The sequence below is a fragment of the Hemicordylus capensis genome, chromosome 3 (genome assembly GCF_027244095.1).
Source record: "Hemicordylus capensis ecotype Gifberg chromosome 3, rHemCap1.1.pri, whole genome shotgun sequence".
Lineage (NCBI taxonomy): Eukaryota > Metazoa > Chordata > Lepidosauria > Squamata > Cordylidae > Hemicordylus > Hemicordylus capensis.
Genome location: NC_069659.1, coordinates 52898105 through 52924024, shown reverse-complemented (window position 1 = coordinate 52924024; position 25920 = coordinate 52898105). Strand labels below are relative to the sequence as shown.

Genomic DNA, 25920 nt, shown 5'->3' with positions numbered 1-25920 from the left:
TTCTTTTCCTTTCCTTTTTAATTTTTTTTAATTTTTGTGAAGATCTATGATTCTGTTCTGACGTCTTATTGCAATCTTTATGTGATGAACTGCCTCTTAAGTCACTGGTAGGTCACTTTACTGACTACTGGTACCCTTTTTCTTTAAATTGGCTGTTGCATAGTCCTGTTCTGTCTCGCCATATGCTGATCCAATACATTGCCACTTAAAATAAAAATCTTTCTAATTAAAGAAAAAAAGGAACTTTGAGGTGCAGACATCGACAGATGCTTGCCAGATGATAGTTGTCTGTTCCATTCAGCTATAAAATACTGTGTACTTCTTAAAAAAACCAAAAAACCTTTGTTCTTATACTTGCCTTTAACATTTCAGTTGAAAAAGGGATGTGAACGATAGAACTCTTGTAATATTCATTTATTATTTTATTTTTTGATCTCTATACCACTTTTCATTAAAATAATCCCAAAATGGTTTACAATATAATTAAAACAATGCACAATTAAAATACAAAAAGTACAAATATTACATTTAAAAAATAAAAACAATATATCTTTATTTAAGATATATTAAATATATCTTATATATATAGCTCTCGGAGAGGAGAGCTGGTCTTGTGGTAGCAAGCATGACTTGTCGCCTTAGCTAAGCAGGGTCCACCCTGGTTGCATATGAATGGGAGACTTGATGTGTGAGGACTGTAAGATATTCCCCATAGGGGATGAAGCCGCTCTGGGAAGAGCAGAAGGTTCCAAGTTCCCTCCCTGGCATCTCCAAGATAGGGCTGAGAGAGATTCCTGCCTGCAACCTTGGAGAAGCCGCTGCCAGTCTGTGAAGACAATACTGAGCTAGATAGACCAATGGTCTGACTCAGTATATGGCAGCTTCCTATGCTCCTATGTTCCTAGAGTTTAATATGGAGGCAACCATTATAGAATAGAATACACTTAACTGTGTTTTGTTCTCAGGTGCTTTTGCCTGTCAACGTGAATGACTGGTTTGTATAGGAGTCTTCATACAGCAGTTGCAGAGGACTGCAAAGGCTGAGGAAAAAGCTTTTGAGTCTTAAATTGTCTCCCCTGCCCTAAAGTGTTGTGTATTTCACTTGCTATAATGACACTATGCCCATGATAATTTTTCAAGTCCATGATCTGCTCTTATAACAAGAAGCAAAGGCTGGGAACGTATATCTTTCTGCCTTTACATGGCTGAGTAGTAAATATATATTTGGCTGTATTAATAAAAACATTTATCACTGGTCTTTGTCTGATGGGAGATTTGCAAAAAGGATTCCAGTGTTCATGGACTTGGACTCACTGTGGTAGAAATAAGAGGTCAGCTTTAAATGTTAGTGGAGGCAGTATTGAAAGCATGGTGGTGGTACTAGGTAATGTAGCTGCTCTGTTTGGACAAAGAACCATTTTACTACACAATCTGCATCTGATGTGTGTGGTACGATCCTCCTTACCACTTGGCAGAATGATAGAGACAGCAAGCTACTCAGGATGAGAGAGCTCACTTCAGGGTAGTCTTGGATAATATCGGCTTTGTCTATTCATTCAATTTATATACTGCTCTTCCTAAAGTGGCTCAGGGTGGTTGACATTAAAATTAAAATAATAATAATAATAAAACAATCAAAATTAAAAAAAAAACCAACCAGATTAAAACTCACTAAAATTAAAATTCAAACTAGGTATCATTAAAAGCCAGGCTAAAAAGTTGGGTCTTTAAGGCTCTCCTGAAGGCCTCCAAGGAAGCATGTTCCACAAACTAGGGGTGACTACTGAGAAGGCCTGATTCCAGGTTGCCACTGGATGAACCGGTGACCCCTCCTGATGATCTTAATGACCGCTGAGGACTTTGTAGAGAAAGTGAATATTCAAGCATGTCCTTCTGTGAGGGTGCAATGGCTTTTTCTCTGCCTTCCCATTCTGGCATGTGTGCCACCTTTGCTTTACAACACTGCTCCTTCAAATTGTGTATTATTTGTGTTATCCCAGGGGGTGTAGCTATATTTTGACAAGGGGAAGGACAAATGTCCCTGGACCCCCTGAGGCAGAGGAGGCCCACTGGCTTGGCAACAGCTCATTCTTTCCTTTCCCCCTCCCATTTCCCCATCTCACTGGCTAGTGGTGTGCATGGAACCAGCAACTGCCGGTTCAAAGGTGTGTGTGTGGGTGGGGTACCTTTCAGGACTGGGGAAGGTGCTCTTACCCTCCCCCACCGGGTTTTTCCCACCAGCGCTTTCATTAAAATCGGTCCCACAGGGTGGCAGCGTACCTCCTTGCCACCCTGGTGTGTATTGGCTGGAAGTGTCCACTACGCGTGCGTATGTCATGATGTGCGCACGCGCAGTGGACTCTTCTGATCCGTGACATACCGGGGAGGCAAGGAGGTATGCTGCCACCCCGCAGGAACAATTTTATGACAGTGCCGGCAGGGTGGGTGGGATAAAAGCACCCTCCCCGGTCTTTAAATGTATCCCCACCTTTTTGGAGATGTGCTGAAACATTTTGGCATGGGGTACTTTTTTTTAAAGGAGGCAGCAGGTCCTACTGATATTGAGCCCCTGGTGGCACAGTGGTAAAACTGCCGCCCTGTAACCAGAAGGTTACAAGTTCGATCCTGACCAGGGGCTCAAGGTTGACTCAGCCTTCCATCCTTCCGAGGTCGGTAAAATGAGTACCCAGAAATGTTGGGGGCAATATGCTAAATCATTGTAAACCGCTTAGAGAGCTCCGGCTATAGAGCGGTATATAAATGTAAGTGCTATTGCTATTGCTGTTGCTACTGGCTCCTCCTTTGTGCTGCCGCTGCCCCCACCCCCAGCCCATTGTGGCGCTGTTGTGCTTCAAAGATAACTTAAAAGCAGCAGCCATGCCTCTGTCCTCTTTAAAACACTGCACTGTTGAGTTACTGCTTCCAGCAGCCCTCGTGCTGTGTCAGCACACAAATGGTGTCAACGCATGTGTTGATGCTGCACAAGGGCTGCAGGGAGCGGCATCTCATCTGCTGCTTTCAAGGTTTTTTAAAGCAAGACAGCACTGCAATGGGGTGGGGGTGGCGGTCAGCAGCAGTTCATGGGAGGAGCAGGGGGACCTGCCTGCCTCCTTTAAAAGGTACCGCTTTCTGCCCACTTGGACGTGCATGAAGCATTTTGTGCACATCCCTAATGTACAGTACATTAGGCTGTGAGACAGCGATTTGGCAAAGTTTACATAGAGGGCTTCTGGACTAAGCAGGGATTTGAACCCAGGTCAACACTCTCTCTACTACATCATACTGGTCCTCAAGAAGCTGTTATCCTGCCTCCCTTCTTTAACCAAGATTCCAGGCTAATACCTTTCTTGCAGTGCAACCAAATGATCAGTCAATAAAGAATTGTATAACCTAGGGTTGGTAGAAGACATACATTTAGATTATTCATGAAAAATCATGACTCTTCATTTAAAAACACACCAGAAAGTAGTAATTAGCTGAATTGTTCCCTGCCAGAAGGCAGCGAACTGTGTTCTGTTCTGTTCTGCTAAAACGGATCAATACATTGTCAGAACATGGCCTTACTTGTTATGAAAGCTATGATATCAGTCCCAGCCTTGTAAATTGCATCCCCACACAGCATTAGCCAGCTGTGCAGTATTGCATAGGAGTCAAGCAGTTTGTGCAAACACCTGAATTTGTGTAGCTGTAATAGTTTTGTAGTAGTTGATCTAGTTCTAATAAAAGATACCTTCTTGATGTACTCCACTGCGGAGGACTTAAAGTTATCTCTTTCCTGCAGATTGATTCCATTAGGTCCTGTCAAGTTCTCATCAATTCCTATAGTTGTATCTTTGCACAATAAGTAAAACACCCTTTCTACAGAGCTGTCTTTGTATGATTACCATGAGGAACTGCAGCAAGTGGCTGCAAGAATGTTGTGAACCGCCCTGAGCTATTTTGGAAGGGTGGTATATAAGTCTAATAAATAAATAAACAAGAATACCAATCAATTCCTTTATTACCATCACAGTTTACAAACAGTAGTCCAACAAAAGCCTACATAACCTACAGATTTATAATACAGTGGTTAAGCACATACTTAAGCATACGGACCAGTTAACAATGATTCTTAACGAACTCCTGGCAGATTTTACTGGCTATCAAACAGAATTTAGCTACATTGTAGGATCACAGGTCATTCTGGTCATTTAAAACACAGTTTCTCAACTGCCGGTCCGCGGACCAGTGCCGGTCCGTGACAAGTTGAGTGCCGGTCCGTGCCTTGGGCAATGACACCTCCCCCTGCGCACTGCAAACCTCCGTGTGTGTGTGTGTGTGTGTGTGTGTGTGTGTGTGTGTGTGTGTGTATATATATATATATATATATATATATATATATATATATATATATATCCATTCCAGCTGCTGCGCAGCTGAGGGGATAGCTGGGGTGTGTGTGTGAGCCAGCAGTCCTCCTTCTAACTCTCCCCCCCTCGGCCCGGCGGTGGCAGTGGCAGATACTGATATCAGAGCGATGCCGAGACCTGCCGTCTGGCCCGGTGTCGCTTCGCAGCGTGGGAAGCGTTGCCGGGCCAGACGGCAGGCCTCGGCATTGCTCTGATATCAGTATCTGCCACCGCCGGGCCGAGGGGGGAGGGTTAGAAGGAGGACTAGTGGCTCACACCCCGCCCCAGCTATCCCCTCAGCTGCACAGCGGTTGGAATAGAAATATATATATTTTAAAAACATGGAGATTTGCAACGGGGGGTTGTGGGGAGGTAAAAGGACTACTGGCTCACCCCACTCCTGGCAGCCATCCCCAGCCATGCATTGGAATTTTAAAAAATACATGAGGTTTTCGTCATGGGAAGGCAAGCGGCAAGCAGAGCAAGGTGCTGCGCGGTGGGGTGGTTCTTTCCATCAGTTTGGTTTTAAACTTTCTCTCCCTGCCTCAAGCCAAACCCACCTATTCTTTTTCCACCTTTCTTTTCTTGTTTTTTCTCTTTCTTTCTCTCCCTTCAAGCCTGCCTCATCCCCTTTTCCTTTTTCTATCTCTCTGTCTCTCTTTCTCAAGCCAAGCCTGCCCTGTTCTTTCCCTCTTTCTTTCCCCATCTCACTTCTCTCTTTCCTTCTTATAAAAGCCTGTGTGGTGAAGGATCAAAGTATAATCTTATCAAAAATGAAGAGAAAAACTTTTCTAATATTTTTCCTTAGAAGTGCTGCGTGTTAAGTGTGATGATTTGGCAGAGGTGGAAAGGAAGAACAGTGCATTTTATTATGATATATTTTGTACACATTGTATTTTATTTTATTAGAATTTTTAGTTCAATTTATTTTATTTTAATTTAATTTAATCTTGGCCTGCCAGAACTTCAAAAGTTAATTTTTGATTAAATTCATTTTAATTAATTTCACTTTAATTTGATTTAATTAATTGATTGCTATTCAGTGTTACTTTAATAATCAGCGCCCTAAAAATTGACCTCAGTCCCCATCAGCCAACACGGTCAGTTTTGGCCCACCAGGTCATTTAAGTTGTGCACACCTGTAGTATAGTACTAATAGATAAACTTGAAACTCTTTTACTAACTGCTGGTCTGGGAAACTGTGCAGGAAGAATGTAGCGGTTCTTGAAAGTCTGCACAAAGAATTTACCGGTCCTTGACTCCAAAAAGGTTGAGAAACACTGAAAAAAATAATATAAAAAGAGTCTGTACAACTTGGATGGCAATTAATAAAAGGGGTTATATGTATGCACCGTATATCTTGGTAAAACTGGCAGTGGAAGAGCAGAGACAAGTATGTTCTTTGTAGGGAATGTTTTGATATCTCCTTTCCAGGACTGCTGATTGCAAGGCATTGCATCGCGCCTGTGTCAGAGCTCTGTGGTATTTTGGCACGATTTTCTGGTTCAGGTATCTGGCAGGATTGAAACTCAGATCTTGCCCAAATGGACACCAACAGGAATTGAGCCCTGATCAATTTGATGCTCCATATCGTATATTCTTTGTCTGAGTTTGACCCGGGCATTTTCATACCCCAGAGTTATTAATGCAAGAGGGGAGAAACCATAGTGGTGCAGCCTTTATCAAAGCTATCTTTTCCACCTGGACTGATAGCTATCCATTAACACAAGTGGAGCTAGGCCTGCAGGGTGGAAAACCAGCTTCAGCCAGAATTCAAAGATATTAATCCATGCTCTGGCCTCTACTTTAAGCGGTCCTGCTTCCAGACGAAAGAAAGCACTGAGCACACACCAGGGTACTTGAAAAATGTTCCTCCAGAACATAGATTGCACAGCTTCTAGTGAGAATATCTGAATTCCTCTGTTTCCCTTGTGTTGGAGCTCATTAAAGAGGGTTGTGCACTGGGCATGCTCAAGACAGGACTGGAACATGTGACTTAATTTCCTGCTAGAAATTTCCCAACCCCAGTTCCAGTTCTGTCTTGCTTGAGCTGGCACATTCTTTCTGAGAGCTCTTTAACTTTTAGCATTTTTGAGCCTTCTATTATTTCTGTTCGCTTTTTCTCTCCTTCCCTCACTGTCTAGATTGTGCGAGGGTGGGAGGAGAGCTAGTCTCAAAATTGAATGCTAAATTTTTTTCCCTTCAACAACCTTTTGATGTGTAATTTGGCTAATTGGACTCCAAAAAAGGTTTTTTATTTTCTGTTTCTTGTGATTGGAGGCAATCTCTATGGAGCTGGCTCACACCAAAGAGCTCCTGGGGGGCTCCCTGTCAGAGGGTTTTCAGCTGCCGCAGGACCTGGGCAGCCTGCCACTTTAATCTGTGCTCCTCTCCCAGCAGCAGGAATCGGCTCTGGCTGTGCCCGCCATTTTGCAACAGGAGGCGCGAATTTCAGAGCACGTTTACAAGAAAGCTCCTAAAAAGATCAAGCATAGTGGGGATCAGCCAACCAAGAGAAAGAAGCACAAAAGGTTGCCTGCTTCGAGGTCTGAGACCTTGGTGCAACTTAGCAAGAGGATCTTGATACAGAAGGTTTGCAAGTGGTCAGAACCGAAAGCACGTTCTCCTGAGCCAACGCCTACTAGGGCGGGCAACCAGCACCTTTTGGGCGATCCCCTGGCGTCCCTACCCTTGACCAGGATGGGCCCAGTGTCTGAGGGGGAACTGGCTGGTCTGTGCATTCCCCCCACACTGCCAACAGGGCCACTTCTTCTTTTCCCGCCGTTCCATCGAACATCACCATGCCGAATGTTCTGGTTCCCATGAGTACCCATACCCCTCCCTTTGCTCTGCATGTCTTGGAATGGCTAAGGGGGTTCTTTAAGGAGGACGTTTTTGTGGCTGAGCCACTTGAGCCACCTGTGACTCCGAATGCTGAGCCACCTGCGGCTCTGTTGGCTGTGCCAGTCCCTAACATAGCACCTGCACCTCAGTGCCCTTATAGATAGGGTGGAGAGCAGCTCTCCTCATCCTCCCCAGACTCTAGCCCCTGCAGGCACATAATACCCTTGACAGAATGAGGGCTCTTCGTATCCAGGGCTCTGCCTCTCAGGTGGAAGAAAAGGTATGGGCATTCCTCCTCCTCTGAAGAGGAAGTCAAGCCAAAATGCCCTAGGGGATCCCCTCGCCCTCCCGCCCTCCGTCCCCCTCCTGCAGGGACTCCAACATTGCCTTCTCCACCCCCTGATCTCCTCCTACTGTTCCTGCTCCACATATTCCACACCCCCATCCCACCCCTTCCTCTGGCTCCCATTCCCCCCTCAGTCAGACCTGCCATCCCTGCAGCTGACTCTTCAGAGGAGGACAGCTCTGGGACAGAGGAACCAGATGACCCTCCTGACTACCAAGGAGGATGGAGAGCTATCGGACGAGGAGATCACTTCCCCTATCCCTGATTTCTCTAGGCTCTTTTCTGCAGCTGACTTTGACATTCTCCTCTCTAAGGCAAAAAGGACCATTAATGATGTTGCACCCTCCGAAACCACAGAAACCTCCACTATGCTGGATCAGAATGTTTTTCCTTCCAGCTCTAATATCACTACTGCGGTACCTTTTCCACCCCTGTTCCGCAAGGTAATGTGTTCCAAATGGCAACGTCCAACATCCTCTAAATCTATGGGCAATATTCCTAAAAAGCATTATTCATTACCACAGGAGGTCATGTCTCTTCTGGCAACTCCGAAGATAGACGACCCCCCCCCCCAGTAGCCCAATTGGTATTGGGCACTATCCTTAACACTGAGGGCCGGGAACAACTGATGAGCCAGAAGGATAGGAAGTGTGACTCACTTCTGGAAAAAGTGCACGATGCCTCGGCCACGGCCATCAGGGCCACCATTACTAGGGGTGGGTCCGAACCGGTCCGGAGGCTATTCTAAAGAATGGCCGAACTGCTGGACCAGTTCGGATCTGGCTGGTCCGGGTCCGGGTGGGGGGTATTTCTTTAAGGGCGGGAGGGCTTGCTTACTCCTCCCGCCTCTTTGCCCCCGCCAGAGGCCGTATTTCATGGAGTAATGGGGGTGCTGGAAACCAGCCGCCCCCGCCCCGCCGCGAGCAGATTAAGGCACAAATTACCGCTACCACTACTGCCGCCACCGTCGCCTGCCAGCCCTCCCTCCCTCCCAGCCCCCCGCCCGCCCGAGTCCTCACCGGATGATGTTGTAAACAAAGAGAGGAGCTACCGAACAGAGCTCCTCTCCCTTTGAAGTCCTGCAGGCTACTGAGGCTTTGCGCATGCACATGCGCGCGACGCAAAGGACGCCGATCGCCGGAGGCCCGGTCTACCCACCGGGAAAATTACCAACTCCGACCTCAAAACACCAGAGGTTTTGGCAGACCACAGTGGTGTCAGAGATACATAGGGAACTTCACAGAATCCAATACCAGATCCTTCTCTTCCGCCACGGAAGCAATGACTCCATCCTTGTGGGCAGCAGGTTGTTGGATTTCAGCACAACCTGGATGTCCACATCCAACGACAGATGGGTCATTGACACAGTCTCCAACTGCTATTCCCTCAACCTCACCTCTATTCCCTCCTAGCACTTTCTCCCGTCACCGCACTCCAACAATCCAGCCAAACACCTTTGAATGACTCAAGCGGTTCACCATCTTCTCCAAATTCATGAGATAGAACATGTTCATTCACGTAAGAATTTCAAGGCATGTTACTCCATCCTTTTTCTGGTCCCTAAGTAGGACGGGTCCTAGAGGGCAGTTCTAGATTTAAAGTCTCTCAAATCGGTTCGGGTTATCTGAAAGAAGAAGTTCAGGATGGAATCCCTCCACACCATCAAGGAGGCCATTCACCCAGGAGACTATCTCGCATCAATAGACCTCTCCAAAGCCTATCTTCACATCCCCATCAGGCCAGAACACAGAGCCTTCCTACGCTACTCATACAACAGCCACCATTTCCAATACCATGCCCTGCCATTTGGGCTCGCCTCTGCGCCCAGGGTCTTCACGAAGGTCATGGTGGCACTCATAGCTCACCTCTGCCTACAGGGGGTCCACATCCATCCTTAACTGGATGACCTGCTCATCCGGTCGCCCTCCCTTCATCAAGCCCTGGAGAACGTTTGCCACACCTTCCAATGCTTCAAGGATCATGGTTTGTAGTGAACCTAGAGAACAGCCACCTCAATCCTTCTCAGTCGCTCATCCATTTGGGAGCCCTCTTCAACACAACTCAGGACTCTGTATCTCTCCCACCAGAAAGGAGGGCAAGGATAATCTCTCAGCTGCACCCTCTGATCCACTGCCACTTGGCGGATGTCATGGACCTCACTCAGACCTTGGGATCCTTATCTTTCAGGAACTGATCATGTCCTCAACCCACCACCTGATACCCCTGCCTCAGACGGTCAAGCAGTCACTTTTGTGGTGGTTATCTCCAGCCCTCCTCAAAGGTCTCCCTCTCTCTGAGACTCTACGCCTTGTAATCACTAGGGATGCCAGCCTAGGCTGGGGAGCCCACTGCCTCAGCCATCCAGCTCAAGTACGTTGGTCCCCGACAGAAGCCAAAAGGTCCATAAATTGGCTGGAGCTATGAGCGGTTCGTCTTGCACTCTTTCATTTCCACCACCTCATTCAGGGAATACACGTTCTCATCAGGATGGGCAACGTCTCTGCCAAGGCCCACATCAACCATCAGGGCGGTGGCACACGATCCAAATCTCTGAAGCTAGAATCCGATCTCTTCTTCCACTGGATGGAGACCAACCTAGCCTCCATAACTGCAGAACATCTCAGAGGGATGGAAAACATCCAGGCAGATTGGCTCAGCCAACAGTCCCTCAATCTGGTGGAGTAGTTCCTGCACCCCGAGGTCTTCCTACGGATTGTTCAAATTTTCGGATGCCCCCAGGTAGACCTCTCTGCGTCTCCGGCCAACCATCCCCTCCCTCGCTTCTTCACGAGGTTCCACTCTCCCCAGGCGGACTCAAGAGATGGACCTCACCATGGCCAAGGACTCGACTCTACACCTTTCCACCCACAGCGATTATCACCAAAGTCCTCAGGAAGATAGTACAGGAACAGGCAGAAGTGATCCTCATTGCGCCCCACTGGCCTCGCAGACCTTGATGTCCCAACCTTCTCGACCTGTCAGTCAGGCCTCCGTGGAAACTCCCCAGTTGTCCAGATCTGCTCTCCCAGGGCCCTCTTTTCCAGCCAGACCCAGGGTGGCTACAAGTCTTCGCTTGGAGGTTGAACACACAAAACTAGCCTCCCAGGGCTATACCAAGCCAGTACAAAACACCATCCTGGCCTCTAGAAGACAATTCATGGACAGGGTCTACCAGGCCACCTAGGCTGCCTTCCTTTGTTGGTCATGCACCAATCGCAAGGATCAGTTGTGTCTGCTGGCATTCCATAGGTGCTAGCCTTCCTTCAAGCTGGTCTGGACCTGCATCTCCGGCCTAATACTCTGAGACTTCAAGCTTCAGCACTTGCATCAGTGCTGGATACCACCTCTACAGGTGCCTCTGCCCTTCATCCACATATTGCAAGGTTCCTCAGGTGAGCCACTAATGTAGAACCTCCTCCAGTTCAGTGCTTCCCATCCTGGAACCTTCACAGAGTTTTGAACGCCCTGACCGAGTCCTCCTTTGAATCTTTCTCCTCTATGAAGAACTTATCCTTCAAGGTGCTATTTCTTGTAGCCACTACATCCACCCATTGGGTGTCTGAGCTAGGTGCTCTATCCATCCGTAAGGAGCTATATACCTTTCACTCCAATTCTGTTAACCTTAGACTTGACCCTACTTTCCCCCCTAAGATCAACTCTACCTTCCATAGGTCACAAGAGATCATTCTCCCTTCCTTTTGCCCTGATCCGTCCCATCCCAGGGAATGGCTTTGACATAACCTTGACGTGCGCAGGGCTCTTAGCATCTACATCAGATGCACCAAGGACCTTCGCAAGTCTGACTCCTTTTTCATTTCATCTCATCCTCCTACCCTAGGTAATAGGGTTTCGAAGGCCACCCTCTCGAGTTGGATCAGGTCCTGCATCCTCCTTGCCTACGGGTCACTTAACCTTCCTCCACCAGAAGGTATAACTACTCATCCACCAGAAGCGTGGCCACCTCTGCGGCCTTCTCTGAACACATTCCTCTCACAGAGATTTGCCGAGCGGTGACATGGTCCTGGATTTCTCCGTTTATCCAACACAACAAGATCTCTTCCTTCTCGACCCCCCAGGCCGCCTTTGGCCGCACGGTCCTTCAACAAGTAGTCTGATACATACTTCCCTCCCTCTGCCCTCTTCCTCGCTTGGGCAAGTCCCTCTCTGATGAGCTCCAACACAGGGGGGAAAGGAACATTGGCTTACTGTGAAGGGTTCTTTTCCCCTGTGTTCGGAGCTCATCAGCCCCACCCAGATGTATGGACAGCATTCTCTTTTCAAGTGGGAGGGAATATACGAATGGACATGATTTTTCCCTCTGTTATTGGGGGAGATTGCTCTCAGGGTCACAGTATTTAGGTCTTTTTTCCTCTTCATCTTTTCCTTTGTCTCTAGACACGCATATCTATCACCTGGTTTTTGTTCAAGATGCTCTGTTTGGTCTCCCTTCTCTGTTTCTCTAAGTTATTTCCTTCCTACAGGCCTATCTAACTCGGCTCTCTCCAACTGATTCTCCACACTCATCGCTTCAGCCCTGGAACTGGGATTGGGAGGCTTCTTCCAACAGGAAATTAAGTCATGTGTTCAAGTCATGTCTTGAGCATGCTCAGTGCACAACCCTCTCTGATGAGCTCTGAACCCAGGGAAAAAGAACTCTTCACAGTAAGCCAATGTTCCTTTTACTCTATCCCCAGAGTTTAAGCCAAATCACAACCGGTCCTTGGCCAGCCATCCTCAGCTGACTAGCTTTCAATTATAGAGAGTGTATCAAATGTAGACATTACTGGATTTCGTTTGCTCATCTGTTGCATTCTGTTTTATTTTCTTTTAATTTCTTCTTGTTGATTGCTCCTGTTCTGGTTTACCATACAGGATCACCACAGGAACAACAAATGACTACATACACAATGGGGGGACAAATGGGACGCTCCAAATTACAGGCTAGGGCAGGGGTAGGCAACCTCTGGCACTCCAGCTGTTGTTGACCTACAACTCCCAGTGCCCCCAACCACAACAAATTGTGATTGGGGATGCTGGGAGTTGTAGTTCAACAACAGCTGGAGTGACTCAACAATTGCCTGCCCCTGGTCTAGGGTCTCTATTTGCAGTGCCAAGGCCAGGGCTGCTCAACTTTGGCCATCCTGCAGATGTTGGCCTAAAGTTCCCATAATCCCTGACTATTGGCCACTGTGGCTGGGGATTATGGGAGTTGTAGTTCAAAAACACCGGGGGGGGGGGGCTTGAGTTGAGCAGGCCTGGCCTAGGCCCTAGGAGAAGGCAGTAGTGGGTGGGGGTAGGTTACCTAGGTAACCAGGAGGAACAGTTGATCTGTTGCAGATGCTGTGTGTGTGTGTGTGTGAGAGAGAGAGAGGTGTGTGTGTGTGGTGGGGGGAGAAGGCTACAGAAGCAGCTGAGGAGAAGAAGCAAAGACTTGAAAGAGAGAGATTTACCTCATGGCACAGTTCCTGTCACAGATCTGGAGCAACAGAGATCAGCATTTGAAGTGTCAGGCCTGACTAAAGCTTTGAGTGAGTTTGGTGGGACCATGGGATGGGCACCTCTAGAGGTAGGGGAAACAGTCATTGTGTAACTATCATTGTTTGTTTTTATTTATGTTGTATTTTTGTGACCACGTTTCTTTTCTTTATATCTGCTTTTTACTTTTGCCCATACATTCTGTTGAACTTGCCCTGTTTATTAGATCTCCTTAATTTCTGAGAACCCAGGACCTGTCCTATACAGTAATGAAAGGGAACTTTTGGGGGGAAATAATTTTTCTCTAAAGCTAGATCCTGCCATTGGGCAAGGACCTTGTTGTATCTGGCACATATAAGAGGAGGAATCAGCCTGGCAAATTAAAGCAGCTACAATTTCACACAAGCCATTGACATAGTTCTCAACTTTTTTGCTCTCCTATACTAGTCCATCTCCAGTCCATCCTTGGCCCATGTAAAGTTAGCCCCTGCTAACTGAGTGAGAGGCACCTTTCAAAGTGGTAATTCTCTTATATTTAGCAGTGGGGAGAGCAACTGTCCCTATCCAACCCCAGCACATCATCCCTCCAAAGGTTGTTGCTAGTGTCTACCTTAGGTTTTATTTTTAGATTTGGTGTCCTTTGGGGACAGGAAGCAATCTTATTTATTTTATTATGCAAACCACTGAGGACTTTTGTTGAAAAGCAGCATATGCTGTAAATACTCATAGTAGAAATGAGACCTGTCTCACCTTGTTTTCCTGTTCACCTTGTCTTTGTGATGTTTTCTGCTGTTAAGTCTGCTATGGACAAACATTAACCTGTGTTTGACAGCAATGAGAAATGATTTGCAAGATAATCTAATTTGCCTTTGACTCCCTCCAGTGTTCCCTCTAACAGGGATTCCCAGAAGTTATTGTCTACAACTCCCATAATCCCCAGCTGCAATGGCTTTTGTTTAGGGATTATGGGAGTTGTAGTCAGCAACATCTGTGAATCTTTGTTAGAGGGATCACTGACTTTCCCCCTACCCTCCGCAATTTCCTCATAGTGGTTCTTTGTGTGTTTGCTTATGGTTGTTTGTTGTTACAACTGGTGCTTGAACACGCATTTCCATGCACAATTCCAAGTGACTGTTTAGCTTTACAGTCCCATATAGTCTGGAACCTGGGCATCTGAAGCATACTCCCACATGTTCCTACCTGTGCACTGAGGTAATCTAGGTGGTGAGACGGTTGGCAACTGGAGAGAGGGACTAAGTTGTGGGAATCTATCTCCACAGGGAAGCTCACCTGGCACCTATGTTATTGTGAAGGTGAAGACATTTTTATTCTCCCAGGATTTTTAGAAAATTGTTTTAATTGTGTTAATTACTATTTTCATTGTTTGGCAGGGACTTGGGCTTTCTGGGTAACTAGAAAGGCATCTGGGCCTAGGGATCTGGGCACCCAAACTGGTAGAGCAACTAGGTTGGGTTAGCAGCCTCCCCACTGCCATGCAATGGTTAAAAGATAGCAGATATTGATCTTTGTCTTCTGCTGCCTTGTACTACTCTTTATCCCAGGTTATTTATATCCAGCATTCATTGTTATCAATTTATAGAAGCCAAAAAGACTCTAGTGGTGTTCACAAGCATCCTTCTTCCATGCAAAATATCTGGATTCTAGACTGCACTTTGCCCCTGTATAATCCCTCATCTTGTGAAACTGAGTAGCAGCTCAGTGTTTCTACCATGTGCAGTCAGGATGTGATACAAAGGAAAAGCCTGACGTTTCTGTGGCTCAGACTAATGTTCCTTTGTGCCTCCTCTTAGGCAGCATTTCCTAGACATAAGAGTAGATGTGTTGTAAGTTTGGGTTGTATATGGCTGAGAGTCACACAGACAAGATGAGATGCACAAGTCTTACTTTCACAGGCATAACATTTTAAAGGTAAAGTGTGCTGTCAAGTCAATTTCGACTCCTGTGTCTACAGAGCCCTGTGGTTTTATTTGGTATAATACAGGAGGGGTTTACCACTGCCTCCTCCTGCGCAGTATGAGATGATGCCTGCCAGCATCTTCCTATATTGCTGCTGCCTGATAAAGTACCAGCAGGGATTCAAACCAGCAACCTTCTGGTTGTTAGTCAAGCATTTCCCCGTTGTACCACTTAAGGTGGTACCATAACATCTTACTGGCTCCCAAATGACTAACTCATTCACAGTGCCAATCGTAATGTTGTTGCTGCCAATCAAATGGCAATACTTGGGTCATGCAGAGCACATTCAGATGATTGGTACTGATTTGCTAGGGCAGGACTTCCCAAATGTGAGTCCCCAGATATTGCTGGACTCCTAGCACAGTAGCAAAGACCATTGTGGCTGGGGTTGATTGGATCCTAGTTTTCATCTTTTGATTTTTTAGAAGACTTATTAGAGGTGCCAATAACTCATCTTGGTAACCAAGAGTTTTATCTTCTGGCCAATTCTGCTTTTACACCTTTTCTGTTTCTGAAGCTTATTCTTCAATTTAGTGGAGAGGAGCTTATTTTTGTTTAGTTCACATCTGAACATAGGAAGCTGCCTTATACTAGGTCAGTCCATTGACCCTTCTAGTTTAATATTGTCTGCTTACTGGAAGTGGCTCTCCAGGGTTTCAGACATGGGTCTTTCTATCTATCTGGAGATAGATATCACTATCTGGAGATAACAGAGATTGAACCTTCTCCATCCAAAGCAGATGCTCTGCCACTGAACTGATCCCACCTTGCCCTCCTCCCACCCTAAAATAGACATTTGCTATTTTGAGTTCTGGGTGATTTGTTGAGCTATGTTTCTCTATAAAGAATCGGGAGAGCTGATTCTGACCCCTTAGACTTCTGGCCCTTTATAGAGGATAAGAAGTAGAAATGATTAAAAATGAACTGCAGCTGCTTAAAAAATTTCTCTATGTTTGATTGATTAAGTGCCATCAAGTCGGTGTTGACTCTTAGCGACCACATAGATAGATTCTCTCCAGGATTATCTGTCTTCAACTTGGCCTTTTAGGTCTCAGCTGTGCATTCATTGCTGTCGTAATCGAGTCCATCCACCGTTAGATACCATAAAGCTTTTCTTTCCTTGTTTTTCCAAATAATGTAATTAAAATAGCTTCACTAAATTGTTGGCGGTTTAGGTAGCATATCCTCACATCTATTATTCAAAGTGTGAAAGTGCAATGATTGCTTGTTTTGTTTAGAATGTGTAGTAGGATTCCTTCCCATACTCAAGAGGGAAAACCATTTCCCTATGCATTGCAGTTAATAAATTGAGCTCACTTGATTTTGTGTTGAACACATATAATAGTAATTGGCATTTTACCAGTATATTTTGAGTGTTCAAATTACATTGTCTTAGCTTTCAGGTATTGAAAGCTGTCCTAAGCATGTTTTTGCTCAGATCTGTCTACCTGTGATAATAATTTTAACCTAATGGTGATTTGTCTTTGTCTCCTTTGGTTTACTTCTCAATAAAAATTCTGATTAAAAAGTTTTTTTTAACCTGCTGCTGCTGTTTTGTTCCATGACTATGATTAGTACATAATGTGTTAATATTTTTAATCTCTTATATCTGTAACTTCTGTGATATTGCTTTGAACTGTTAGCCTCTTGAAAGCAACCTTGTTGTATAAAGGTGAAATATAAATAGTTGTTATTTACAGCCTGGATGTTATCTACAGACGGATGGGGGCAAACAAGCTGAAACTTAATCCAGATAAAATGGAAGTGCTCTGGCTTGGTAGAACTGATAATACGAGTACTGAGGTAAATCTGGTCTTGGATGGGGTCACACTCCTTCTGAAAAACAAAGTCTGCAGCTTGGGGGTGCTTCTGGATCCAACGTTGTCCTTGGAGGCGCAGGTGGCGGTGGTGTGCAGAAGTGCCTTTTACCAGCTATGGCTGGTATGCTAGCTGCAACCCTATTTGGAGAAGTCGGACCTGACCTCAGTCACTCATGCGCTGATAACATCCAGATTGGACTACTGCAATGCACTCTTAAGTGGGGCTGCCCTTGAAGACTGTTTGGAAGCTTCAGCTGGTCCAGAATGCTGCTGCAAGGATGCTAGTGGGTGCAAGTCGCTTCATGAATATCACACCCATCCTGTGGCAGCTTCATTGGTTACTGGTCCGCTTCCAGGTTAGATTCAAGGTGCTGGTCTTGACCTTTAAAGCTCTACATGGCTTGGGGTACCTCTTAGACCGCATTCACCCATATGAACCTGCCAGGGCCCTCCGTTCATCATCTCAGGCCCTGCTCATGGCCCTGCCACTAACAGAGATCCGGTTGGCGGTGACTAGAGACAAGGCCTGTTTGGTTGTGGCCCCTTAGCTTTGGAATGTCCTCCCTGAAGAGCTTCGCCATGCTCCCTCCCTCAGTGTTTTTAAAAAATAACTAAAAACACATCTTTTTAAAGAGGCTTTCTAATGCCCCTTCTGTGGATATATCTGGTAGGTTCTTTAGTTTGCTCATTTTTAGTTTTTATAATTCTTAATTTTTAGCTTTTAAAAGTTGTTAATCTGCATTTGAATACTGATTGTGGTTTTTAGCCTGACTTTTAACCTCTTCACTTAATTTGGTTAGTTTTATTGTATATATTTTATTGTTGTGTGCCACCCCGAGCAGTAGTGTACTAGAGGGGCGGGGTATAAATATTTTTAAAAAATAAATAAATACAGCCTTGTAAAGTAGGCCAGTATCAGCTCCTCCATATTACAGATCTGCTCTGAAACTCAGAGAATAGTCACTTCCTTAATGCCACCTAGTGGGTTTGTGCCTGCAGTAACATTTGAACTGGGGACTTTCTGATTCACTCTTTACCAGGACACTATGATAATGCTAATAGAAAGCAAGTTAACAAAGTTGATCAGTGCTGAAACTATACTCGTTCTGTTGTAGTCACCTAGCTGTCTGCAAAAGCTTGCAGCCCTGTGTCTCCTTCCTCTCCTGTAATGTCTAGTAATCCCAAATGGGTGAAGGGTTTCACTGACCCTACTCAGTTTATTTGGTTGGTGATTGCAGAGGTGGGTAAACTCATAATTGCATTTTCCTATATCTTAGATTGGTAATTGTTAACTGGGTTTCCTGAGATGGAGAACAATACACAGGGAGATTCTTTTAGCAATTTGTAAATTGGTGAAATTACTAATTTAGCCCTGATGAAATCCATAATTTCTAGTTACAGCCTAAGCTTCAGTAATATTGTTCTTTTTTTATTGTGAGGGTTTCAAGATTGTGGATCACCTGAGCTTTCCAAAAAATTACTAGTGTTACTGAACTGTAGCATGATAGTGGGAGGAAGATTGATAAAGATATCTGATTGCGATTGTCACATATAGTCCAGGATTCTGGAACCAACTTGTACTTAGTTTCATGTATCGTTTGGGAACAGATACATGTGTACTTCTTCTCACATTATAATTTTGGTAGTGACATTCAGGAGAACTCCTGTGGTAGAAAATCATAATGTAAGAAATGGTCATCAGTTGGCAAATCTCTGTGCAAATAGAATGCCTGAAAAGAAAAGAAAAGAAAAATATTGGTTTTCTTCTGGGGTGAGTTAAAGAGCTGAAATTTAATTTGAGTTGGCGTTGCCTTTCTTGACATGCCAGTGTGTTTGTTCTCTAAGCATTGCCCTGCCTCCCTGTAAATCAGACATTCTTCTTTGGTTGCATCAGGTTACTACTGACATGATTAATGCCGGGAGGTTAGGGAAGGATGACGTAGTGGCTCATGGAAAGTTTACCTGAGAATTATCTCTAGCTTTCTACTGTTTAGTGTCTAAGTAATGTGCTGAAGTCCTGCCATCCGCGGTTCTTCTGCAGGGTATGATCACACTTACCTCACCCTATGCATTTCCCCCCTCTTTTTATGCCAGATCTGATTAGGAGTAGTTTTGTTTCAAGTCCTGTATTTATGAAACATTAAGCATGTTTCGTACTGATAAATGAACCATGCAAAGAAGTGGAGAGGCATGAATGGTTCAAACAACTTTGGAAACGTTTCTTCATGGAGATATCTATTTTTAGGTTAATTTTGATTTTATCAACCTGCTTTTCATTTCTGAAGATCTTTGCTGGGATCCAAAAATGGAATCTGTGCATGCAGGGAGGCCATGCAGAGAGCCAGAGTTTTGCTCACTGTTTTTCCTTCTGGGGTTTGCACTGCCAAAGAGTAAAGTTGCTGTTAAGTGACTTGTCTCTTCTGTAGTAGGACCAGTTGAAGCAAAAAAACAAAGCAGAACTCTGGCAATATGCTAAGTTTTTCATAATTATTATTTTAATCAATTCACATAATTCTCTTGTTCTGCTAATACATCTGAGTTCCTACAGGATTAGAAAAATGTCCATCTTGCCATGTAAGCAATTCTGTTGATTGCCATTTAAAGCTATTATAGGAAGGGAAGACTTAAATCGAGTTGCATTGAATATTTTTGAAAAACAGAATATGCATTATTATGGGGATCTTTGGTATGATCCCCATCGCTTGTTGAGGTAATCTGGAGAAGTCTATCTCCATTTACCACTGGTACGTCTGGTGGTGATTCAGAACCGGGCCTTTTCTGTAGCTGCTCCAGGCCTATGGAATTCATTCCCGGCAAATACCTGCAGTTTAGGTTCACTGTCGGCCTTTAAGAGAGCCCTAAAAACATACTTGTTTGGCCCGGCCTTCCAAGGTTTGTAAATTGTTTTTTAAAGTATTTTAAATTGTTTTTATATTGTTTTTAGCACTGTGTCTTAAAGGGTGTGTTTTTATATCTTTTAAAATTTGTTGTATACTGCCCAGAGCCTTTGGATGAGGCGGTTTATAAATATAAATAAATATGATGACATTTTTCTCTGAAAAGTGTTGAGCCATCGACATCTGCCAACTACTAAGTAGCAGAGAAGTGTTAGGTCTGGCTGTGGCTAGATCTCCCTACTAAGCCATGAAGTTCTCTGCATATCACTCTGCAAGTCTGAGTCTGTTTGTTTCTCTCAGCAATCGTGAGAATAAATTTGATAAGCGAGTCTGTAAAGGATTTTGAAAAGAACGGCATTAATTGCTCTGTGCACTCTTGCCATTTAAAGTACTGTGGATGGCAGTGCAAACAGGGTCTTCTCTGTGGGGGCACCAATGTTGTTAAACTCCCTCTCTAAGGTGGTCCTTATTTGCTGGTTTTAGATGGCAAGCCCAAGCTCTCTTTTACTGAGAGCTCTGATAGTTTTACTGAATTGTTTTTGTGGCTGCTTAGCTTGATTTCTATTGCTGTTGTCTGGATTGTTTCCTGTTCTGTCTGATGGCTTTAAATTTGTATTACCTTTTTGTAATCTGATATTATACAGGTGAAACTCGAAAAATTAGAATATCGTGCAAAAGTTCATTAATTTCAGTAATGCAAATTAAAAGGTGAAACTGATATATGAGATAGATGCATTACATGCAAAGCGAGATAAGTCAAGCCTTAATTTAAGCAAGATATTAATGTTACATAGGAACATAGGAAACTGCCATATATTGAGTCAGACCATTGGTCTATCTAGCTCAGTATTGTCTTCACAGACTGGCAGCGGCTTATCCAAGGCTGCAGGCAGGAATCTCTCTCAGCCCTGTCTTGGAGAAGCCAGGGAGGGAACTTGGAACCTTCTGCTCTTCCCAGAGCAGCTTCATCCCCTGAGGGGAATATCTTGCAGTGCTCACACATCAAGTCTCTCATTCAGATGCAACCAGGGCGGACCCTGCTTAGCTAAGGGGACAAGTCATGCTTGCTACCACAAGACCAGCTCTCTTCTACCCACCAGCTCTCCTCTACCAATGAAGACCAGGCATAACAAGCAGATGGCAATATTTGCCTTTAGTGACAATGTTAACTTAAGTCTCCCAGATACTGGGCCCTTTTATTAGAGGTCTTTTTATCCTTTTTGTCAGTTACACAGTTTAGATTGTTCATTATACTTAATATAATTAACATTTCATTATACTTAACATAAGTTTGATTGCAACAACATTGTTTGATGTGGAGCCCTTACTGTACACTTAGGAGAGATGGAAAGAACAAAAAACCAAGCAGTGCTTGTATTGTCTTGCCAGATGCAATAAGTATACATCATTACAATATTGCCACAGATTAAATGGCATAATGAGGGCCTTACTACTGCAAATGAATACAGAGTTAATACTATCTAACTGCAAGTTGGAAATGGCAAGTTTTTTTCTGCAAGATGAAGGTGTAGTCTGGTCTGGATTTTTGTTTGGTCATAAAAGGTAGAACTGACTCAATATTCACAGTTTTACTACTGTAAGAGTAGTGTTACTGGATCACATTAAAGATTCATCTAGTCTAGCTCTCTGTCTCCAACACTGGTCAGCCAGATTCTCTCTTTTCTTACCACTACCACCTCTGCCAAAGTGACAAGGCAAGATACTTGTTTACAACATTTAGTAATCAAATACTGTATTCTGTTAGGATTGCCATATTCTGGCTCTCCAAATCCAGGCACCCCAATTTGCATATTATTTAAATCAGTTTGAAATTTTTTTCATATTATGCAAATTAACAGGTGCATTTTCCAGTTGACTTGTATATGCTCTGGATATCTACCAACAATAAAGACAAAGTGTGCTGTTAAGTCCATTTTGACTCTTGGCGCTCACAGAGCCCTGTGGTTTTCTTTGGTAGAATACAGGAGGGTATTGGTAGAATACATTGCCTTCTCCCGTGCAGTATGAGATGATCCTTTCAGCATCTTCCTATATCACTGCTGCCCGATATAGTACCAGTGAGGATTTGAACTGGCAACCTTCTGCTTGTTAGTCAGGCATTTCCCCGCTGCTCCATTTACAATAGTTGGGGGGAAATATCTGTGCCTGACTATTCTCCTTGACATATCTGGTTCTTGGTTTCCTGGTCTGACACACAGTCCCGTGGAGGAGAGAGGCCAAGAGAGGCCATCCCTGCTGCCCTCACACGTTCCTTCTCGCCTCCAGACCTGGGAGCAACAGCAGGAGAAGTGCTGCCAGGAGAGCCCTTGGCCCTGTGCCTGGGAACTCTCAGCTAGAAAAGCCGCTCATTGAGAGGCTGGGAGCACTGCACACTCCTACCCACCCCTGGAGCAGCCGGGCAATAACTGACACGGCAAGCCATGCTGTTTCTAGTAGAGCAAGTCCTGAGCAATTCAAAGCTGCCAAAGGGGTGACTAAGTAGGCTTGTATAGAACCCTTAAAGCCAGTCCTTAAACATGGCAATACACATCTAGAAGGCAGGCAGTGATTTACATCAAAAGTAAGCTATCCTTTCAACTGCCTGATAAGAGATCCCCTGCTGATTAAAAATAAAACAACAAAGGCAATATTCCTTAGGGGATTACTGTACTGAAAGCCACACAGCAGCAGCTGGGCAGAGATTTCTCAGACTGCTACTTTTGCTCCACCAGTAAAATCCAGGCAAACCTGACGGCACATTTGAAATCAAGGTAAAATATTGGTGAACAGCAGCCGGGGGAGGAGCCAGAATTCGGAGGCTACCCATAATTCCAGGTGACATGGCAACCCTATATTCTGTTTTCTTGGCTCCTCCCTCCCCACCCCTCCCCCTGCAACTTGTCTTGCCACAAAATAGGTAAGATTAATGAAAATTTTAAAATTACATTCTGAAGAAGGGAAATAAATAATGTACTGGGCAATTTTTAGATATTACAAATTACATGTCTTACATAAATTAGATAGTAAAATAGAATGGAAATAACACATGCTCCTGTTTTTTTCTCTTAAACATTTACATAACTTCCAAAACAATAATGTGGTGAACTGAGAATTGAGATTGTTTCTATCCAGAAGATAAGCTCCAACTAAAGTGGCTAAATTAGAAATACCATATCTTTTCTAATATGAGGCTCACCTCTAACTAGATTAGTGCTATTTTGCTGGTATCTTAAGAACATTTCGCTTTATTAACTAATGCTATATTTTCTTTAGCAGTTGTTGGTATACATTAGTTGTGTTGTTCCTATTAATGGCAATTACTCTTTGAAAGAAATTGCTATTTCCTGTTCTAATGTTGCTTCCTTATTTGCTTTGAATGTTCCACAATTATCAGGATATCAGTAACACATTGTTTTGGAACTGTTTTGAGAGTGTGAAACTGATGGTTTTCACTTCTGCTTTCTTCTAGGTAAGAATACTCTTGGCTGTTAATTTCTTAAAGTAGACCAAAGTAGACCATTTCATTTGGTAATGTATGAACATTTTTTATTGAAATGTTAATGCCTGGGTTTTTAAATTACCAACATTAATAGCTACAATATACTTGTAAAACTAGTGTCGAGATGGACGTTGGCCATGACCCTTTGACACACAACCATGATGACTGAACATATATTGCATGGAGGAGATCTATACACATTGAGTTGAATATCTGCATGGAACATGCTTTTAAAAGAGAAAATAAATGTACATTTATGTTATATACTTGCAGCCAATGCAAAAACACAGAGGATTTACAATACCTCATTAAACTCAAATATTGAAAGGAAAAAGAAACAAGCTATGCAACCCTTCTTCTGACAAAATGAATATACCCAGACTTATCAATCTAATAATATGTAATGATATGGTTTTCAACCACCACAGACAAAAGCTAATGCAAAATATACATATGTGGGACTTTCTGTTCCTGGAAGAGTGGGATTCCTCACCATACGGAGAGAGCCCAACACATATACAGTTCTATGCATATATGCTCTCTGTGGACCTTCAGCTGAATGTGTGTACATAGGAAGCTCCATCATACCAAGTCAGACCACTGATCTGTCTAGCTCAGTATTGTCTACTCTGCCAACTGCTCTCCAAGGCTTTAGACAGGAGTCTTTCCCACTCCTACCCGGAGATGCCAGGGTTTGAACTTGAGCCTTTCAGCCTGCAAAGCAGATGCTCGACCATTGAGCTAAAGCCTCGTTCCCCTCAAAACCTGCCATGACTCAGATTCAAACGGAGGTTACTGAGGCCACAATACAGAGTACTAACCACTATACGATCACGGCATGGCACCACTGGATTTGAGGTTGAGGGCGGGGTCTGCTATTGAGATCTTTGCCTTCATATGCATTCATTCACTACAGTTCTGTCATATAAAAAAGGACTGTAGGTGTATGCCAGTGTGAAATAAGAAGGATTGTGAAGTGCAGCACTTTACATTAAAACTCGTTTAAACAACAACCTAACAAAATTCAACAAGGGCAAATGCACCTGAAGTTGAGCCAGCAGTGTGATGTTGCAGCCCTTCAAAGCCAGTGATACTTTAAGTTATATCAGCAGCAGCACTGTTTCTACGCCTTGGGATGTACTTATTTATTTCTCATATTTATACCTTGCATCTCAGCCAGGATTCCTGAAGCAGTTTACAAACACAAAAACAATTCTGTATAATACAGTATGCAATAATAATTAATTAAACAAAAGTAGAACCAGCAAAACCTATTCAAAGCAATTACACATGTAATACCAGCAAGTATTGAATTTTTGGCAGGAAAGGCTAAGACATGAAATACCAGCTTCAGCACTTGCACCTCTCTACTCAGCAATTGTAGAGTTTAGTTCTGAGTAGCACGGCTTAAAGTGTGCCGTCAGGCCAATTTCGATTCCTGGTTCCCACAGAGCTCTGCAGTGTTCTCTCTAATTTTTTTCATCTATGTGCAGAATGAGTGTAGAACATGCATTCAGAGTGGGGCCTTCCTGATTCAGCCTGAGCAGGATCTAAAATTAACTGAGCAGACATTAAAAACTGAGCATGCACACGCCTTAGAGGGAGCCCTGGAGCCCTGTGGTTTTCTTTGGTAGAATACAGGAAGGGTTTACCATTGCCTCCTCCCACAAAGTATGAGATAATTCGTTTCAGCATCTTCCTATATCGCTGCTGCCCAATATAGGTGTTTCCCATAGTCTGGGAAACATACCAGCGGGGATTCGAACCGGCAACATTCTGTTTTAGTCAAGCATTTCCCCGTTACGCCACTTAAGGTGGTTAGGAGGTTATAAATCTTCAAATAACCAGAATAAGCTACAGCTAGCGACTGTATCCTTCACCTACATCCACCATTTTAGAGGAACTACAATTATGACAAATGTGTCCTACAGACAAGACAATTCTGTTGAAAGGTTGGCCTAAAAAGGGAGGATATACTGGTAGTTTTGAAAAGATATACAGAAAAATATGGGGGCGGGGGGTGAAATGGTTTTCCTTCTGCATCAAATATAAAATAAGGAGCCATAGTTGTAAGTAGATTTAACTATTGGGAAGAATATCTAATTTTGAGAACCAACAGAAGATGCTGCATGGAGAAAGGGTGAAATCCTTGAAGGTGTTTAAGAATGCTTGAAACAGTCTCCTTTGGGGGTGCCTTAAGGTATGAAATGTCCTATCTTTGTGAAAGGGGATTTATAACATGATCCTTTAAAATTCTGTTGTTTTGAATTACAGAGTTGAAATATTTATCTTTTTAGGCCAATGTTCACTAAAAATTTCTTAGATGATTTATCTAAGTGGTGTATTACTTGAATATAGGGATGTGCATGGTCCGGAGTGGTCCGGACCGGCACTGAAGGGGGGACTCCCTTTAAGGGCGGGGAGGGTTTGCAGCCACTCTGTATGCTGGGGGAAGTCGCATGGAAGCCGGAAGTTAGGGTTGCCTGGGGGCCGCGGCACCGACCCTGGGCGTTCTCAGTGGCTGCTGGGCGGCTGAGCATGGGGGAGCCGCCGGCCGGCGCGGTGCTCTGCCGGCTTCTGTTTGGTGTTTAATCCCTCAGCGCCAGCAAAAGGAACTTTTTAAAGCAAAGCCGCGCGCGCCCAGGCGGCATTGGCACTGGAGGAGGCAGAAGGG

General features: G+C 44.2%; 2 protein-coding genes across 10 annotated transcripts in view; one reads left to right on the top strand and one right to left on the bottom strand.

Annotated features, from left to right (window-relative positions):
* Nucleotides 1-25920, top strand: part of CMSS1 (cms1 ribosomal small subunit homolog) — a 308145-nt gene that overhangs the window by 126207 nt on the left and 156018 nt on the right. Inside the window, exons 1-2 of one of the 8 annotated variants that reach the window (XM_053308852.1) lie at nucleotides 12195-12240; nucleotides 23217-23275. The exons of 5 other annotated variants lie outside the window; for them this stretch is intronic. Coding sequence is in view for 1 of the 3 variants with exons in the window: in XM_053308850.1 (XP_053164825.1) it covers nucleotides 13129-13144 (16 nt within the window). In the remaining 2 variants the exon portion in view is untranslated. Of the gene's footprint in view, nucleotides 1-12194; nucleotides 12241-12949; nucleotides 13145-23216; nucleotides 23276-25920 lie in introns of those variants that run through there. 2 more of the 8 variants (XM_053308851.1, XM_053308850.1) reach the window with 2 other exon arrangements.
* The window catches only part of FILIP1L (filamin A interacting protein 1 like), a 260129-nt gene that overhangs the window by 121979 nt on the left and 112230 nt on the right, over nucleotides 1-25920 (bottom strand). The gene's annotated exons all lie outside the window — the stretch shown is intronic.